The following is a 21064-nucleotide window of genomic DNA, read 5'->3' as shown; positions in this document are numbered from 1 at the left end:
TAACCTTGTTTTGCTGCGTTCGGCCTTAGAAAAAAAAAAGGAGTCTGGAGGAGACGGTTGTGTTGCTAGACCAAGCTTTTGGTGGCTGATTGGAAATGGCAGAAGAGCATCCTCATGTATAAAATCAGGATGTTCTAGTAATTCCGTGGCCTTAGGGGAATCTCTTACATCCGCATAGCAATCCATTATGGAGGATGACTGCGTCTTCATCAATATCACAAACACTCTGCTAATCTGATTATAGTGCATCCAAAAATGTGCTTATTACTGCAGGAGAAAATATCAGAAAATACAGCTAGAACAGTGAATGATCTGTACGCTTACATATACATCAATCAGTCATAACATCACGACCACCTCCTTGTTTCTACGCTCATTGTCCATTTTATCATCTCCACTTACTGTATAGCTGCACTTTGTAGTTCTACAGTTACAGACTGTAGTCCATCTGTTTCTCTGATACTTTGTTACCCCCTTTTTCCCTGTTCTTCAGTGGTCAGGACTCTCATGGACCCTCACAGAGCAGGTACTATTTGGGTGGTGGATCATTTTCAGCACTGCAGTGACACTGATGTGGTGTGGTGTGTTATGCTAAGTAGAAGCATAAAGCAAATAGAGAGAAAAAGGCAGGATTTAGTTAGATTGGTCGGAAGTGAAAGGCCAGTTATGAGAACCTCAATGTGAAATTTAAAGGATACCCGAGCTGCACACAAATCTGAGAAAAGTCAGACAAATACCCTTTAGGGCCAAAGGTATGTCGAGTCTTCTAATTATTGGGATCAGGTGTTTCAACCACATTCATTGCAAACAGGTGTATAAAATTCAGCACATAGCCTTGCAGTCTCCATAGACAAACACTGGAAGTAGAATGAGTCATACTGTACAGCTCAATGACTTTAAACATGGCACTGTCATATAATGCCACATCAGTTTGTGAAATGTCTGCCCTGCTAGATCTGCCCTAGACAACTGTAAGTGCTATTATTGTAGAAGCTAAAATGGTGCTGAAACGCATGAAGGTCTATGAAGGTGTGTCCTTCGAAAGCTGCTTAGACCCGCAAAGGCTGAACCAAAATGAGATGGTCTGCGGATTTTCTGTTTGCATCATAGTACCGCTGTTCCCGCCATTACCACAGCACCATGAAACACCTCTCTTGTCAAGTTATTTTAAAGTTCTTTAAAGATGGAGTCAGAAACCTTTATTTTAATTGTTTATTTGTTCATTTATTAGAGCTGGAGATGCTTCCCCGCTGGATACTGAGATTTTTTTTTAATATATTTGTATCATTAGCTATTTGACTCTTTTTAAACTGTATTTATTGAACTCTTCAGCCACCATTCGCTTCTCTGTTGATGCCACCATGTTCTCAAATCCTTGCTGGCTCCCAATGAACCTCGGAATATGTTGGCTGGCGAAGGATGTTGGATCCTTTATTGCCATGGCAAAGGAGGACACATTTCTCAGCCACATATGAAGGAGCCTTCGAAATATGACAGCCTAGTCACGCCGCTGTGATGCAATCGGCCTTCAAATGCAGCCTCTGAAGGATGCAGCCCCTGAATTGAGACACACAGAGCATGTTGGGAGCTTCATGAATTGGATTTCCTTGCAGCTGCACCCAAGCCTAAGGTCACTGTGCAATGCCAAGCGTCGGCTGGAGTGGTGTAAAGCATGCCACCACTGGACTGGAAGCAGTGGAAACATGTTCTCTGGAGTGATGAATAGCGCTTCACTATCTGGCACTATCAGGATGAAAGTGGATTTGGTGGATACCAGGAGAACACTACCTACTATCATGCATAGCGCCAACAGTAAAGTTTGGTGGAGGAGGAATAATGGGCTGGGGCCGTTTTGCAGGGTTTGAGCCCATTAGTTCCAGTGAAGGGTGATATTAATCCTACAGCACACAAAGACACTCTAGACAGTAACAGTTTGGGGAAGACCCCTTTATATTTCAGCATGACTGAGCACCCTATGCATAAAGCAAGCTCCATAAAGACATAGTTTGATAAGTTTGGTGTGGAGGAACTCCAGTGGCCTGCAGAGTTCTCTGACCTTAACTCCAATGAACACCTTTGGGTTGAACTGCAACATGGATTTCAAGCCAGGCCGTCTTCAGTGTCTGACCTCACGACTGCTCTTTTGACTGAATAGCCACAAATTCCCACAGACACACTCCAAAATCTTGTGGAAGGCTTCCCAGAAGAATGGAAGCTGTTAAAGCTGCAAAGGGCCCAAACTCCACATTAATGCACATGGTTTTGAAACGGGACATCCAGCAAGCTGTGATATGTCAGGTGTCCACATACCTTTGGCCATAGACTATATCGAGCTCTCCTGTGTGTAAGTACAGATATTTATTGACAATTTTCTCACAATTTTTTTAACCTGTTTATTGTTCCAGCTTTAATTCTGTCCATACCTTCAACGTCACACAGTGTCAGAAAGCACATAATAAAGTCTATATGACATTACTTAACAACCCAACACGGTTTCAGGCACGTCATGACTTAGGCATGCTGTTAGCATGCTAAAAATGGCTAAGAGCTTAATGTTAGCAACAACGCCAATGCAAAAGAACACCCAACATGTCTTGGCTGATTGACTACATTAGTGGCAAGCAGCAAAAATGGTGTTAATTTTCCAAATTTCTGGCCAAACCATCACTTTCAACCTTGTTTCTGATCATATTTAATGGTTAGCAAAAGCTACTTAAGAACGACTTGACACAGGAAACCAAGAACAAGGCAGCACTTATCTAACAGGCCAAGAAAACAATACAAAGACATACCATACGACATACCAACAGGTGTCATACTCAAAGTCTAACACAGTCATAATCAAAGCTAACACAGTTTCAGAACATAACGCTATTTTGGCACTCCATTCAGGGAATCTGGAAAAATATCTGGAATTATTCACATTAATAAATACAGTAGTTACATTTCATATACAGACTCTCACATGACGGTCAGCCTATTGGACAGTTAATCCATCTCTTAACAGTCCTGTCCACTACCCAAAGCCCCAGTGAGAGGCCATGGCAGAGGATAATCTGTCTAAAAGCCCACTGTTTGGGACATGTCCATCATTAAGACCCAGTCCTACAGCGTATCTTGCTGTAGTGTGTGCCAGCGTGCCGTCTCCACCTGCCCTCGATTACACATCTCTTTCCAGTGCTGCTGCCCCGCCTCTGGACCCTCGCAACCAATCAGAACACGGCCCAGAGCGCTGCTTTTTGTGTACAGCCGTCCCTGTGGAGATAAAGCAGTGATCTAAATGAGCTCTGCAACTTTCATTGCTTTCATTCTAGATCATTAGAAGATTGGAAAATTGTCCATTTTTTAATCACCTTTGTTGACCATATAGGAGCACTTTGTGGCTCTATAATTACAGATTGTAGTCCATCTGTGTTCTGTGGTCAGGACCTCAGCAGATACCCACAGAGCAGGGTGATGGATCATTCTCAGCACTGCTGTGACACTGACGTGGTGGTGGTGCTTTGTGTGTGTTGTGCTGGTACAAGTGGATCAGACACAACAGTGCTACTGGAGATTTTTAAATACTGTGTCCACTCACTGTCCACTCTATTAGACACTCCTACCTTGTCAGTAGTCCACCGTGTAGATGTAAAGTCAGAGACAATAGCTCATCTGTTGCTGGACAGTTTGTGTTGGTCATCCTCTATTCCGTCACAGGACGCTGCCCAGAGGACGTTGTTGGCTGGATAGTTTTGGTTCTGCTGTGTCTGATCCACTCAGACCAAGGCAACACACACTAACATACCACCACCACCACGACTTCAGTGCTGAGAATGACCCACCACCCAAAGAATACTCTGTGGTGGTCCTGTGGGGGTCCTGACCATTGAAGAACAGGGTAACAAAGTATGCAGAGAAACAGATGGACCAGCGTCTGTAATTGTAGGACTACCAAGTGCACCTATATAGTAAGTGAAGCTGATAAAAATGGACCAGTATAGAAACAAGGTGTATAGTAATAAGTTATTTCGGTGCTGTAAATAGTTATGACCAAGCTTATTAACCATAATGACCCAGTTTGATAAGCATATTAAAAATCACACGAAAGGCATGTAAATCAATCTCGTAAACAAATAAACTGGATTTATAAGAGTGTCTGGATTTATAGGAGAGTTGGATGTCTCCTCTCTACCTGCATGATGACAAATTCGAAGACCAGCGGAAGTCTGATGATGTCACCAGCCGGTAAATCGAACAAAAAGGGCGCGTTCCAAACCGCATTAGAGCCACTCGCTCCCTTCGTCTCCTTAGTGCTGATCACTTTCCCTCCCTGCCGCAGGTTGATGACGACATAGTGATCTGTAGGAACAACGCAATTCTCTGTAGTATTCTGTGTGGTCACTTAGTGAATATTTCTTGCTAACAGACCAGCAAAAAAATGACCACTCCTCCAGTACAGGCTGGAATAGGTCAGTTAAGGGTGCCCAGTAGGGGGCAGCAATTTATGAGAGGTGGGCCAAACCAGAGATTTAGTTATTAATCCCTTAACATTCCAGGCTTTTTACATACTAAGGCTTATTATTCATTAACTACAGGGACTTCAATGCAAACTAATGTAGCTCTTCTTAGGTTATAGGAGTGTGTGATAAAACTTTAGGGCCACCGGCAGGCGCATGGCTTGGTGCCCGGCTAAAACAGCTGTGGATGTACCTGCAGCTCCAGGCATTCTCGTCATCTTGGCCAAGTTCTCAGCTTTGCGCACCATCACTTTGATGCGGTGGGCCTGTGTCTGGTACTGCAGCAGGATAAAGAGCTGACCCAGTGGCCTCGGAGGACACGCTGACGACCTCAGATTGCCCAAAGACTCCTGAGTGCTCTGACTCTGAAAACAAACATCACGAAACAATGAAAGAAATGCTCAGATTGTGATGGTCGGGAAAGTAGTTAAAGGGGCATTCCACCGAGTTTTCAAAATTTCTGTAGAATTCAGTGGTTGAGTTGTAACAAATCACACAAGTCATTCTGGACCATTTCTGTATGTCCGTTCCTTAGGGAATCGGACACAATGTAAAGAGTAGCTGGAGTTTCCAAATTATGCAAAAAAGTGTAACGTGGTCAAAACCTGTTAAGAACAGGGTCATCCGCAGGTCAGACTGTACAGCGTCTATTGCCTGTGATGTTCTGCTTTCTAGTTATTTGACTTTGACTTTACCATTCCAGTTAGAAACGTGCTTTTTTGCTTTGTTTATGTCGTGACAGATGTATTTAGATGTGGGATGGTCAGTGGGCAGTCTGTTGGACACTGGTTTCATGCCTCTCTAAGTCTGGCCATTGCAACGCACTAGGCGGTCTTGGCTTATCTAACACATACATATAATCACAAGCCACACTCTGCACACATGCCCACTGAAGATTACATCACCTCAGTGCTCACTGTATCAGCCATGTGCACCTTTAATAAGCACTTTAATATGTTGACGCTTTCACATCTTTCCAGATAACTCTGGATCACAGTGATGTGACAAAACTGGACAATGTTCATCAGGACATCTCTGTGTTTGATTTCCCTGAGCTGTAAAATAATAAATCAATTCCCTCCTACAGTGTTCATTAGATCCGTGCTTTAACTTTGTGGAGTGGGTGTAAAACTCGAGTAAAACAATTGTTGTAGGTGTTTATTTAACGCCAGCAATTTTTGGCATGAAATATCATATAAAATATTTCTTCTCTTGATAAGTATGGACACTATAACTGCTTCTGTAAACTGTCCAGAATGTCTCCCCTCAACTGTATATAGCATAAAGTCAACCATCAGTTTCTGTTTAAACCTCAATATAAGGGCGGTTGTATTTTATTGCTCTTCCAATTATAAAGCTTTATGTACCAAAAACAGTAATAATTCATATTTTCATGACCATTTTGCAACCTCTCTATTTCCTTAGAATTCAAGGTCCCATATCAAGGAAAGCCTTGATAGCTGATATACTAAATAGCTTAGTTTTAGTATGTAATCATTGTTAAAGTTTCAAAGCCTTCCACAACGAAACTATTCCAGGGAAAGAGCCTGTTCTTAAATTCAATGTTTTTGTGATGTCACAGAAGTAATTTACATATATTATCCAGTCTATAGAGCAATTTAGCTTCACTCATTCATGTTGAAGATACAAGGACTGTTTGAAATAGGCATGATTCAGAGCATCCAATCAAAATAGAGCTCATTTACACGTCAGTCATACAGTCTCAGCGCCAAAATAAGTCTATTGAATTCTAAGGGATAAGGAGTTTAACATACTGGCAAAAAAATAAAACAAAGTGTGCCATAAGTTTTGCACGCACATTGTTTTTGCTTTTGTTCCAAAATGATCAGTTCAGCAAATACACAGCAATCATGCATCAAAAGGTGCAGAAGTGTGTTCACTTTGAAAATGAACCGACTGTCATTTATCGGGGGCGTGCAAACTTTTGCACACAACTGCATATGTAAATGACCTCTACTATGACTGGCTGCCAGCATTGTGCCCTGCTCAAAAAGCAGTCCAGATTTTCATTATCACTTCAATGTGAATGAGATGTCATGGAAAAGTGTTCATGGATGTGACATCACAAACATGGTGTTCCCGCTGAATCCAGGCCAGGCTGTAGGGTATTTTTGTATGGACTGTGTGAACTGGATGGCGAATGGGGTATTTTTAACTATATTTAACAATATTTACATACTCCATCAAGCTCTCATTTAAAAAACCTTGGCTCTCCATGATTTGGGCGCTTTAATGTCACTCCGGTGACACTGTTAAGGGGAAAGGTTTAGCTGTAGCGACAGTGGGCTCGGGCCACAGGGGCTTCAGGCGCACTGCTGTGACACAGGCAGGAGAAGATCACGCTAACAGCCCCCGCTACATCACACACAGCGTCTTCCTTCAGGAGACATGCTGTCTGTGTGGCGCCGGCCTCATTCATCTTGTTCTCACTTTTTCAGTTCACAGCCCCCCTCCGGCCCCTCCACTTCACCCTGTCTCACCCCCTTTCAGGCTGTGCTCATGTTGCAAGCCTTATTGCTCAGGTCAGAACTTTCTGATAAGTGTGAGCACACCTCAGCCATGGAAAGACCCTCATGGGCACAGCTGTGAAATCACAAACTCCATCAAATCAGAGTTGTGGACCATCAAAGCAGAAAGACCAGCTTTGAGCGAATACAAAGTATCCTTGTGAAGAACTTTAACAAAATCTTATTTAACCTGCATGTGTCAGGCTCCACTCCTCGCAGGCCAAACCACTGCAGACTTCAACACACTGCCTCATTAAACACACCTAATTTAGCTCATCAGCTAATTAGCAAGGCCTTCGTGGACTGAATTCAGAGCGGTAGATGAGGATAAGCGCTAATCTCCGCAGCTCTTGGCCTGGAAGGAAGGTCTAATTTAACCAGAGAAACTGTAGCGTAAAAGGTCCATTTTTGCCAAAAGACGTAACAAGTTGGCATCACAGCCATTTATTCAGACACTACAGCATAAATAGCACAAAAACATGTTGCCTCAACCAACCACGAAGGCCCTGGCGAGCTAGCCATGTTAAAATAGCTCTCCCCGAGTTCTGTGCAGCTAATCAATCAGCTCAGCCAACCAATGAAACGCCTCCCTAGTGGCGTAACTGTCTTAGCGCTGGCCACAGCCATCAGTGAGTCCCAGGCTGTGTCTCAATTCACTCACTAGTTACATACAGTACTGTGCGAAAGTCTTAGGCACCCAAGACACATTTTCAAAATCTATTTATTTGTGTAGTTTGTATATATATATATATATATATATATATATATATATATATATATATATATATATATATATATATATATATATATATATATATAAAATCATATAAATAATAAACTGTGATTTTTTTGGATGTTAGTGTGTTTGTTTAACCATTTCCAAGCCTCTCCTCGAGGAAGTCCAGTATTATATGTAGTTAAAAAGCAGCTCCTGGTTTGAATCAGTGCTCAGTAAATCGAGCTCATGATGTAATTGATGATATTAACAAGTCTCTGTGGCGGCTGTGAAGGTGTCCAGGAAAAATATGGACCCAAGAAATTCTTGTTACTTTTCATTGTCTTTCTGTTTATTTGAATTATGAATACGACTTTATTCTAATGTATATTGTGATAAACTCACTGCTGAGGTACACTGTTTAAACATTTGCTCAGATGCCTAAAACTTTCCCGCAGTACTGTATGCAGTGAATCAGTGCATAGTAAATTGGAATTGGGGCGCCGGCTACGTCCCGAGAGGAACACTGAGACACTGACTTAGTGACATGTGGAACAGAGGCTAAACAACACAGTACCAACAATATTCCCTGGGAATCGCATCCACTGTGCTGTGCTTGGCCTCGCCGTCATGAAAACTCTATCTGGGCAAACAAAGATAAAGTGTGTATCAGTCACACAAGGCAATGTTTAATAAAATTAGGCCTTTCTTCAGTCGAGTAACACGCTTGCATGAATGCTAATTCCGCCAAGCTAACTGTGTCGCTGTAGCTGAGCTCATCTGATCCTCCAAGTATTGAGGATTTAAACCATTTTCAAAACAGGCCTAGTTAGCCTGTTAGCTGTAGCCTGTTAGCAGGTACAGGCTACTTTAGTGTCACGCATAAATAAAGTGACACTTGTGAAATATAGCAAATTCTATTGTGTTATTGAGCTGAATAGAGTGATATTTTTAGGTAGTAAAGGTGGTCAGTGGCAAAGTGTACAAGTAAAGTTAAATCAGGAACAAATGCAGCTGGCTAGCTAAGTGGCTCTCAGGACGCTATGAACATTCCAGTTAATCGAAAAACGATAAGTGTGTGAAATAGACATTTTTTCCTGCTCTTGTCCTGCATTTTAAGCTTTTTAGTTTTTCAACCTTCTGAAAGTTGAACTACAGGCATATTTCAATTAGACAGCAGAGTGAACAGTCAATGCTAACTGGTTTTTACAGTGCATTGTGGGAACTTTCAGGTAAGAAAGGTTTCAGTACTCTGGACTGATTTTGTGTTTCCGCAAACAAAATCCAAAGTCAAGCTACACAATGACAGCGACAGAGCAAGACAACAGCCTTAACCAGCTAGCAGTGCTCAAACTGTGCTTTCTGAATCTGAAGCTAATTCAACAGCAGTGGCCAGTGCTTAGAACAACAGCCAACAGTGAGTACAAGATATAGGCCTCACTCTCTTTGGGTGATGCTAACCAGTGTGGCCTCTATAAGCTGATGTAACAGAATCAGCAGTTAATGTTCTCCTCCAAGCGTGTTGAGCTGCTCAATTGACGTTGACGTTGTGTTAGTAGCTGCTGGCTGGCCTAACACGTCTCAGAGGAATCGTGTTTCTTCCAGCTTGATAGCATCGTGTGATGGGGGGGTACATCTAGGTAGAGGGTGGGAATTAGCTTTAACCAAACTGGAAAGAAAAAAAAAAATTGAGTGAACACCCAAAGTAGGGGGCAGTTGTGGGCTGGAGGTTAGGGAACCAGCCCTGTGACCGGAAGGTCACTTGTTCGATCCCCTCAAGTGCTCAAGTGCCCTTGAGCAAGGCACCTAACCCCCAACTGCTCCCCGGGCGCCGTGGATAGGGCTGCCCACTGCTCCAGGCAAGTGTCCTCACTGCCCCCTACTGTGTGTGTGTTCACTAGTGTGCATGTATGTTAGGTGTTTCACTGCACGGATGGGTTCAATGCGGAGGTCCAATTAAAAACACAGTTGGCTGATGGCTCCGAACTGATGGTTCGGAATTCTAAGTAATGCCACATTGATGTCAAAATAGCCTCCACCAGTGTGTTCAGTATGACTTGACAATATGGCAAAAACCAGTACAAACCAGCACAATTTCAATCAGACCAATCTACACTTCACAGCTTTCACACACATTATTTTACATCTTTTTTATTAACAGCACTGAATTTTGCAACAGTAATTATGAAGTAATGCATTTGTTGGCAGAGCATGGACAGGTCAATTAAGCAATAATGTTGTACTGTGAATGTAACCGGTGTGGTCACTTCATCCCTGTAATGTAAACACAGCCTGTGTCCCTTCCACTCACTCCGTCTCCTTGTTTGACAGATTCTCTGGGTGCCCTCTGGCGCCATTTCCCTTCTCCGTGGAGGACAAAGTGTGGGCGGCTAGCCAGATCAATGCCCCACTTGTCCACAGTCCACTCACTCAGCTCCCAGCCCTATCACCATCTCCCAGCGGAGCGGAAAATACAGCGCACACAAAACACGACCTCGAGCTGATTACAAAGCCACATTCTCACAGAGATAGCGCCACCGCGATAGCGGTTATTACCGGGCCAGAGGACCACATTTTCCATCCACTTGCGTCACCTGGCTAAGGCAGGTACGGTCCAGCGTGCTGCTGACCTCACAGGTGGAAAGCTTCTTGATGGAGTTGGTGACACATGGTCAAACACGCCTGAGGCTACTCTGATACGTGGCGCTGCTCAGTCAGAGCTGATGCAGGATGCAGGGCTGTACTTTTAAACCTTAGAGGTGAAGCAGCTAATGCGAGCTTTGTGCAGAACTAATATATTTCTAATACAAAGAGTCTGTCTTGGATTTCTTAACAACTGGATGCGATTTAAGGCCAGTGTGGGATGATTTAAGCATGCTAGACAATGCTAATCGGTACAGCACAAGCACCCACTGTTTTTAGCTACATTAGCCTCGTAGCTCCAGTGCAAAACTAAAGAACTCCAGACACCAAGCATGCCTTAGCTGACCAATCACATTTGGAGAAAATGCATTCAAATTAGCGCTTTAATGTCACACCAATGTGATTTCCTGACAAATTGTTTCCCCAAGAGTGCATTCAAGTTACTACAAGGGCTTCCAAATTAGCAGTTAGCTAATCAGCCAGCATTAGCTGTAAACATCTATCAATACCGATTCCTGAACTTTAATACCTTGCTTTAAATAAAAAAAACAAATTTATTAATGCAGAAGTGGCTGTAAGGTGCTAGAAGTAGGCATATTTCCAGATCATAAGGAAAAGGCATCTCAGTGAAATTTGATACTCAATTTTGTAAGAAATGATTAGAAAAATAAGTGTATCTAAAAAAACTCTGACTAGTTGAATATCTAATGATTCTAAGCCATCTCTACAAGAGATTGCTAACATGGGCATAATTAAGATATAAGTGCCGGCGTTGATATGCATAATCGCTGCTGTCCAATGAAAAACATGCATCTCCATTTTTTTTTTTTTTTTTTTTTTTTTACAATTTTTACTTTTCTACATCATTTGAGCTCAGCAGCTGTGTGAAAAGTTCATGATGATTGGACCAATAGAAATGCTCCAACATTGCTTAGAATAACAACTTTTTCCATTAACTTACACTGAAAGTAAAGAGTTTTTTTGCCCTCTCCTGTAAAGTTACTATTTAGGAGATACTTGTTTTTCTTTGGACAGTGACGATATGTAATTTAGCCAATCAGCAGTCTAGATTTTAGTACAGGCATGCTTATTGGCTGGCGCATGCCAAGACCAACTACTATTTAAAACTACAATTTGATATTGCATGACAGTTTTGTCATGATATTGAATTGAGGTAGTTCAGTTCGTACTGAACTGTGATTACCCAGCCTGATTTACTACTACTAATAATGTCCTGTTACCTTTTTGAATCTTCTTCTGGTGGGGTTAAGCTGGAGGTTGTACATGACTGCGGTATCTGGCTCCCAGTCTACTTCAGCGCAGGCCAGCTCCAGCTCCCCCAGCGGCGTCTCCCGAAGACCTGAGAAATCTTTGCCGAAAGCGACGAGCCTCAGAGTGCAGGCCTTGAGCTCCTCCAGAGAACTGGCCTGAAGGGTAAGGACCTGGGACTGGGGCTCAAGACTCAGGCTGTGCCTGCGTGCCAGGGCCCCCTGCATTGGAGCAGGGCAGAGAGGGGGCAAGCTGGCCCTAACTGTGGCCCCGCTTACCCTTCTGGAGGCCCTGAACAGCCCCAGGACTGTAACCGTAAGAGCACCCTCTGCTGGAGAGAAGAGCAAGGTGAAGTGTAGGGATGGTGGTTGCTTGCTTGAGATGGAACTACGCCTGGAACCTGAGCCACACTGAGGTGACGATGGCACCCCCTGTGGGCTGGAGCCATATTGAGGTGAACATGGCACTCCCTGTGGGTCAGCAGTGGTCAACCTGCTGCTTTCTGAACATAAGAAGTTGTCGCCGGCCACAGTGGAGCGACGGTCCAAGGCGCGACGGGTTTTTGCCACCAGGCTGAGTTTGGGGATGCTGGGGAGGGAGGCTCGGCTGCGGACGGCAAGTTTGGAGGGCGAGGAGGGAACGACCGGGGAACTGAGGCGGCGCAGGGGGAATCTAGACTTCTGAGGACCTTTCGAATCCACTGAAACACGGGAAAGAGTACTGAGGTCATCCTCGGAGGGTGTGGAACTGCTGTTCTGAGAAGGATAGTCCAGCACGTCGCCCTCCAGCTCCTCATATTGCTGTTTGATAGGAAGAACATTAATGGATGGGGAGGGGCTTAGAGTTACAGTCACATGATCTAGAGGAGGAGAGGAAAGGGTAAGCCCTGCCTCTTTGTCGTCAGAAGGGTGGGACTTCCTGCGGCACCAGCAAATGATGCAGCCCAGCACAAGGCAGAAGCAGAAGATGGCCAGGCCCACGGCCAGGAGGATCTGGAGATGAACTGTTGTGGAGGAAAACAAGCAAATTATGAAATATACAGCAAACATGATAACTAGATAAAACCTGATTAAGCATGTGTTATTATTTTAACAACCAATAACAGACTATCCTGAGCTTCTCAATATCCCACAGTACTTTACCGGAAGACAAAAATGAAGCATTTTACAAAATATACAAATACTTCACTGTGTGGCAAAGTATACACTTTTCCTTACTATAAAAGAAATCAGTAGGCTTTTTCAGGGTATCTGCATGTATTAGCAAATTTAATGCATTGTAAGACATTGTTAATGCCATTTTAAGAAATCTGCAATGCTGCTTTGAGTGAATGAGTTCATAAACTGCCATTCTATACTTCTATTATATACAGTATCTGACAATAGTGAGTCCACCCCTCACATTTCTGATAATATTTTATTATATCTTTTCATCGGACAACACTATAGAAATGAAACTTGGATATAACTTAAAGTAGTTAGTGCACAGTTTGTGTAGCAGTATACATGGGGGTGTACTCACGTTTCTGAGATACTATAGCTGTGATACTATATTGCAGAAATCCTCACTCTATATAATTAAGCTCATTTCTGCTAGCACTTTTAAGGAAATTTGTTAGGGTGGCGTTCACTTCCTTCACATGGTTTAGTAGTATTTAGGCCAGACATTAGAAGCATTTGGAGCATATTTTTTACTTGTATATGTTGGAATTTGACAGTGAATCGTTCCATGTAATAAACCTACAGTAACGGAATATTACTGGAGGAGCCTGTTAGCCTGTTCAACCTAGATCTAGATAAACAAACCCCTTTATTTTATATACACACACATTGTAACAGCAAACATTTGCCTATATTGGGATGATTTTACCAACTGTAATTGTACATTATTATGTATTAACCTACTGCCAAATTACAAGTATTAAAATGGACTCGTCATTGGGTCAGAGCGAGATGAGCAGCAGTGAGCAGTGCTTGTGTTTTTACTCATTTAAAAAGTGATGTCAAACTCAGTAAAACGTCCTTCACATGTCTTATTAAAGAAGGCCGAGAGGAAGACGTCGTGTTCTGACACTCAGAAGCTAGACATCTGTCCCACCGCCATCTTTTAAAGCTCAGAGCATAACCTTCGTCTGCTCTCTGAAGACCAGTTTCTGCTCCACCATATTGAACACCATAAACCTTCACTATGATGCAACGTGTGTGTAGAATGTACCTAAATTTTCCGATTGGGAATGTAATCAGATACAGTTGTTAATTTGGATTTTAGTCTTCAATTTAATGGACTATTTACAGGATTACCCACTTCGTTCAATTGGATAGAAACTGTATTCTGAATGGCCTCAATTGCACTTGTCTATTGAATTTGAGGTGTTTACATGTGTTACGGGTCCTGCCTTCCGTCCGAAGACTGCTGGGATAGGCTCCAGCACCCCCCCGCGACCCTGACGGAGAAGCGGCTTAGAAAACGGACGGACGGACATGTGTTACGGGATGGTGGGGAGATGGAAGTGCAGAACTGAAACCCAGCAAAAACAAGAAGGCAACGGGATATGCGGTTGTCGTCGCCACTAATGAGATGCCCGGACCGAGATTTGATCAATAGTTGTTAGGGTTGATGGTCCACGGCGCTACCGCTGCGCCACTAGAGTGCACAAGTGGTAACGGTCAAAGCACCTCAAAGAAGTCGGGGCAAAAAAAAGGCGGGAATGACAAACAAAGGTGACACCACAACTGACGTGCTAAAACAAAGGCTGAGTAGAATGGGAAACGAAAAGACAATGAGAACACAAAAGTCGTGATTATGAGAGAAAAGCTTTATGCTTCCCTTCACTTGTTTGCTCTTAGAGCTAACACCTTTTGTACGGCTTGTTTTTTTTTCTTGCTTTTTCTTTTGTGAGTAATTTGGGGGCAATTACTCTCTTCTCAGCCCTCTTTGAGGTTTGGGGGCAGTTTTGTTTTGTTTTGTTTTGTTTTGTTTTCTTTTCTTTTCTTTTCTTTTCTTTTCTTTTCTTTTCTTTCCTTCTCTGTTCTCGGACTAAGTACCGTACCGGTCACCCCTCTACAAAAGGTGTGACAAACATTGCCGTTTCCCAGCACCTTATATGAGGAAGCTTCCAGGTGCGTCGAGTTAGTCTAATTGATCCATGCCACCTTGCTGCCGTCGCCCTCTGCTGGCAGCAGGTAGCGCAGGCCGTCGCCCTCTGCCGGCAGCAGGTGGAGCGGGCTGGGCGCCTTGTTGCCAATGCCTTCTGCCAGCAGCAGGAGGCACAGAGTGGGCGCCTTGCTGCCGACCCCCTCTGCTGGCAGGCCAAACCCTTACAACATGGGCATGTTCTATTCCCATTGAACTATTATTAATGGATTATCAGGCTGCATCTAAACATGACTACTCGGTATTAAAGGCCTCGGATCAGGAACACAAATGGACCCTTCACAAACCCTGACTGGGACATGTCTGACTGCTGTCCAGTTGGGTGCCAACCATTTATAAGATCATATTATCAGCGTTATGCTAACTCAGTTGTCATAATGTGCTGTCATTTCATTCAAAAAAGTATCATAACAACCCAGTCTCAGAAGAAAAAACATCACAATCAACTTTACATCAAAGCTGACAAAAGCAGTGTTTATGACAGATGACCCCTATTGACATAAGCCTATATTCATGTTTATGTAGGCTTAAGTCAATTGTCATGTCAAGCTTATGTAGATGTCATGCAGCATTATGAACTCTGCAGTATAAAAAATCACTGGAAAAGCTAAGAGTCAACGTGAAGTCAGAGGCGAACTAACTTTGCAATCTGAGTTACTCTCTACTAGAATAATGAGCTGTTTAGGCAAGTTGAGGAATGATAATGATTCCACCAACAGACATGACTAAAGGAGATCCAGAGCCAGCACCGCCTCCGCACTCCTCGCCTGCTCACGGCGCGTTTAGCGCTGCAGTTTTTCTCCTTCCTTACACTCCACACATCACTCGTTATCTGATTACAGGCCACAGGAAATGTCCCCCAGTCCTAATCACAGCTAACTGCTGCTGGATGGAGAAGGAGCCGGTACAGGCAAGACTTTGATCAAAAACAGAGCATCCATGTGACCTCTGCAGGATCCGGACTGCTTCTCTCCTGCTTACAGACCAGACTGACCAGGACATTTTCTCTTCTGGGTATTAAAGAACTAAGTGACAGTGTTGTCTTGCATGTGAAACCTCATGAAAGATCTTACCCTGCGGAATCATTAGCCCACTGACGGTTAGGGATTCTTAAGGCCATACTGTGCATTTGTCTTGTCATTTTCGCAAGTTTATGTAGCCCTAATTCATTTTTACATGACCAACCTCTCTATTCCTTTGAGGTGAAATCAGGCTGTTTTCACTGCTGCACCGTTAGGACTGATAAATGTAAAGGACTTGACTCTGACTGGACGTCCTGTATCGTGCCGAGTCTCTTTATGATGTCAGCGTGGATGAGTGGGGCTAAATTGCTGTAGGCTAAATGAGGTGTAATAGGGCCAGTAATAGGGTCTGTGTCAAAATCATATTTGGTGGCCCACACTATCTGTTATTTTGCATTAAAAAATTAAAATGAATGAATATATATGTTTAATAACTGCTAAGGAAATTATAATGCAACAATAACTAATGATATTTAAGACAACCAGAGTCTTCAACAACAACAACAACAAAAAAATGCCGTAAGGAATAACGAATGAATGTACATTTGCTTTAAAGCTAAATATATATATATATATACGTCACACCAGTCGTTTCTGGCACTCCTGTCATGCCTGCACCTGTCTCTGACAGTGAAAACTTACCCACGGACTCCAACTCCCATAATGCCCAGGACTCTTGCATCACACATCCCAAGGATCACATGACTCTAATCGGCTCTCAGTCGCCTGAGTTCAAGATCGCCTCTTAGACTCTGATCGGACTGTTTCACCACTCTGGTATGTTTTGTATTTTGCTAGTTTACCTTATTTTGAGGCATTTGCCCGTTTTTGACCACTATTGTATATATAATATAGTTTTAAAACAAATGTACATTCATACACAATCCCATTTCTGAAAAAAGCAGGGACGCTGTGCAAAATGTAAATAAGAACAAATGATGTGTAGAAAATACAGGTACAAAGACAACACACCACATGTTGAAACAGAAATTGTATTGTTATTTTTTGTTGTTGTTTTTAATTCTGGTCCATTTTTTAAATTTGATGCCAACAACATGTTCCAAAAAAGTTGGGACCGGGGCAACAAAAGACTGTAATGCTAAAAAAAACACCTGGTGTTTGATTGTCAACAGCTCAGTAACATGACTGGGTATAAAAAGAGCCTCTCAGAGAGGCTGAATCTTTCAGAAGTATAGATGAGGACGGGTTCACCACTCTGTGAAAGACATTTTACACAACGTTTCCATCTCATAGGCCCTTTACTACGTCTCATTGCTATATGTTTGCTTATTTATTTGTTTGTTTGTCTGTTTACTTATATTTTTAGTTTTTTTCAGATTCTACATACTGTTTTCTACCAGGTCTGCACATTAGAGTATTGAAGTCTCCACTGTAAACAGACAAAGCCGATCTTATCTAACCTTATCTCATGTGCTCGTTGTTCATAATGAGTGCTCGACAAGTGAGCTTTATCACAGCAACGTATGCTCCGAATGCACTCTGCTCTCCCTGCTTACGCTAGCTCAGTCTGCTGTAAGTATAGGAAACAGGATTGTGCAGTGCAGAGGTTCTGGCACTGAGCGCACCGCTATACATTTCACAGACTGACTCAGCACCACAGCTGCAACCGGTGGAGCCAAGACAAGACTGAAGCTCAATGCAGATGTAACGGCCTGCATGACAAAGAGTCCAGCTCTTATTATAAGGCGGAAAATGTTATTCGTGTATCCTGGCAGGACTTTGAGTGCCTGAGATAAGCTGAGAGCCAGTGCAAGATAAAAATGCGAGTCACGTATTTGGGTGCACGTTATGGCCAGAGCGGCTAAAACAACAAGATGTGAATTCATTGACTGGCAGCGAAAGCGAAGTGGTTTCAAAGCTTTACAGTAAACACACTAAAAGCAGTGCTTCATAACGCTGAACGCAGCAATGCACCTAACATTCTCTTTCATATGATCTAACACTGCAGCATAGCACCCAACACACTGTCCTATAATAGATAGATTAGTTAGACCTAACATACTGTCTGTGACACTTAAAGGGCCCATAGCCTACATTATTCTTTGTTAATTACAAGGTCCTTTAGATCATTTATGTAGTTTTATGTAGCAAAAACAGCCATAATTCATTTCTACATAACTCTTTTTATCCCTTAAAATTAAACAAACTATTTCTCTTGCCATGCCTTTAAGACCGACATATGCAAATGAGCTCTGTTCTTATTGGCTGCTCTGCATTGTGCCTCATTCAAAAGGCAGTCCAGGTTAAAACACTCTTTATAACGTCAGTGTGAATGGGCAGAGCTTAACCAGGCCTCGTTACTATGTATCTGCTTATTTATTTATCTAGGTCTTTTCATAAGCTGAATAGGAGGGTGTACATGTGACGTGTGATATCACAACAGTAAATTCAAAACAGGTTCTTTTCCATATATGGACTGTATGGACCAGAGTGTGAGCATTTTAAAACTTTAACAAAACCACATCAAACGATTTTCTTTCTAAAAAAGAAAGAAACATTCAGTTTTCCATGGTATGGGCCCTTTAATGCACTGGTCTATTATAACTAACAATTCTCAACACATTGTTCCATAATACTTGACCCATATCACAGAATATATAATAGTAAATATAGTGTGTTGGCCGTTATTGACGTTTCAAAATTCGCTCTCCAGTCCATACCGTCATTGTTTGGCAATAAAGCTGTAAAAACAGCCCATTCTGAATAGTTTTTGTGAGGTCACAAAAACCCATCACACTGACATATTTCCATTTTTTTTACTCTACAGGAGTTCAGCCCTGCTCCATTCACACTCACATTATATGCAGCGTTTTAGCCTGGACTGCTTTTTCAATGAGGCGCAATACATGGCAGCCAATCAGAGCACAGCTCATTTACATACATCATTCTTAAAGGGGAACTCCACTGCTTTTTCCAAATTTTCTGCACAGTGACATAGTTAAGATGTAAACAAAGCGATGTATAGTGGTTTGGTGTGAAATGCTCTGCTCTAGAGAAATTTACAGAGTCAGGAGTGTTTTCAATGGTGGTGATGGGAACCAGGCGTCCACCTCTAAAAGCTCCCTCACAGAAAGTTATTACATAAAACAGTTATGAGTACCTGATGCCGGAGTCATTTTTCCTTCATCGACGTTACACATAAAACCTCAGAGGACGTGCGGGTTCACTGGTCATTTCGGACAGTAAATAAAACGGCTATTTTTGTGTTTTAGATGTCTGGTTCCCATCACCACCACTGTAAAGACACCTGAACCTCTGTAGATCAAACCACTATTTATATATATTTATATTTACTCTCAACGACTGAATTTTGCTTTTGGAAAATGTGGTGGAATTCCCCTCCGAAGGCACAATAGCAGTTAGAGATATAGTCATAGTTATAAGGGATAAAGAAAAAATGAAATATAAAAGTGAATGATGTCTTATTTTAGTTCACACACGTTTCAAACGGACTTCAATGGACAAACAGGGGGGAAATGTGAGGTATTGGCCCTTTAAAGCACTATTTAATTCCCCACACATTGCCCCCTGTCCCCTGATATACTCCCACATATGACCTAAACATCTATCACAGCGTCTCATATCACAAGATCTCATGTTATTGCATCTAAACCATCATCAGACAAAGGAACAGGTTTCAATACAGCATCAGCCTCTAATGACATCACACAGTTCAATCAGTAGTGCGGCTCTTTACCGTCCAGATGGATCCTCATGGTTTCTCTCTCGCTCTGCTTGTATCCGTTTACGGGACCCCCTTCACTGTCTGCTCACTCAGCCCCTCTACTGCCCCCCTGAGCAGCGCGTGCTCCGTGCCTCCAAGTCTCGTGCTCATGCACCGGCTAGGAAACCGACTGACCGTGAGACGCGCGCCCGGGAGAGAGAAAGCAAAGCGTGCGAACGGGCCGACCAATCAGCAGCGCCCGGCCGGCTGCGTCATTAAGGCGCCTTTTCAGAGTGACGGCTCTGATTCGCTGTCTGTGCCTCATAACCGAGATTTATTATTATTATTGCTTCATTTATTAATCTCGCTGTTTCTGCGTCTCCTAATCCCTTTGGTAGCTTTGGTTATTTATTCTTCTGGTCATCATTTACACGTTCACCTCATTTCTGACTCCGTTTGTTTGATAATTTAACTGCTGTTTCCAACAATGAACTAATTCATTTTATCTATTTAACTCACTACTCAGTGATGTGTCAGTATAGTACGTAGTTAGGCTTTTAGGATATTATAATAATAACAACAACAACAAGTTCTGCTGATTTTTAATCAGACTACTCTAACATATAATAAAAGTATAGTCTATTATATAATATAGTGTAATACATAATAAAGCAGTAAAAAGCTTAATGACTTCATGTTTAGTGAAGACTAAACTACACTGCTCAAAAAAATAAAGGGAACACTCAAATAACACGTCCTAGATCTGAATGAATGAAATATTCTCATTGAATACTTTGTTCTGTACAAAGGTGAATGTGCTGACAACAAAATCACACAAAAATCATCAATGGAAATCAAATTTATTAACCAGTGCAGGCCTGGATTTGGAGTCACACACAAAATTAAAGTGGAAAAACACACGACAGGCTGATCCAACTTTGATGTAATGTCCTTAAAACAAGTCAAAATGAGGCTCAGTGTTGTGTGTGGCCTCCACGTGCCTGTATGACCTCCCTACAACGCCTGGGCAGCTCCTGATGAGGTGGCGGATGGTCTCCTGAGGGATCTCCTCCCAGACCTGGACTAAAGCATCCGCCAACTCCTGGACAGTCTGTGGTGCAACGTGGCGTTGGTGGATGGAGCGAGACATGATGTCCCAGATGTGCTCAATCGGATTCAGGTCTGGGGAACGGGCGGGCCAGTCCATAGCTTCAATGCCTTCATCTTGCAGGAACTGCTGACACACTCCAGCCACATGGGGTCTAGCATTGTCCTGCATTAGGAGGAACCCAGGGCCAACCGCACCAGCATATGGTCTCACAAGGGGTCTGAGGATCTCATCTCGGTACCTAATGGCAGTCAGGCTACCTCTGGCGAGCACATGGAGGGCTGTGCGGCCCTCCAAAGAAATGCCACCCCACACCGTTACTGACCCACTGCCAAACCGGTCATGCTGAAGGATGTTGCAGGCAGCAGATCTCTCTCCACGCCGTCTCCAGACTCTGTCACGTCTGTCACATGTGCTCAGTGTGAACCTGCTTTAATCTGTG

General features: G+C 42.9%; 1 protein-coding gene across 1 annotated transcript; it reads right to left on the bottom strand.

Annotated features, from left to right (window-relative positions):
- Positions 1-2341: 2341 nt before the first annotated feature.
- Positions 2342-19725, bottom strand: LOC108439022 (synaptotagmin-11). Its single transcript, XM_017717187.2, has 5 exons — positions 19548-19725; positions 11627-12657; positions 4693-4864; positions 4175-4341; positions 2342-3255 (listed from the first exon to the last, which is right to left on the bottom strand). Exons 1-5 carry the CDS (start codon positions 19564-19566, stop codon positions 3106-3108), a joined length of 1539 nt encoding a protein of 512 aa, XP_017572676.2. The 5' UTR covers positions 19567-19725; the 3' UTR covers positions 2342-3105.
- Between the last annotated feature and the right edge of the window lie 1339 nt (positions 19726-21064).

This window comes from Pygocentrus nattereri, chromosome 7 (assembly GCF_015220715.1).
Source record: "Pygocentrus nattereri isolate fPygNat1 chromosome 7, fPygNat1.pri, whole genome shotgun sequence".
NCBI lineage: Eukaryota > Metazoa > Chordata > Actinopteri > Characiformes > Serrasalmidae > Pygocentrus > Pygocentrus nattereri.
The sequence above is the reverse complement of the archived record's forward strand: the minus strand, read 5'-3'. Positions and strand labels throughout refer to the sequence as shown.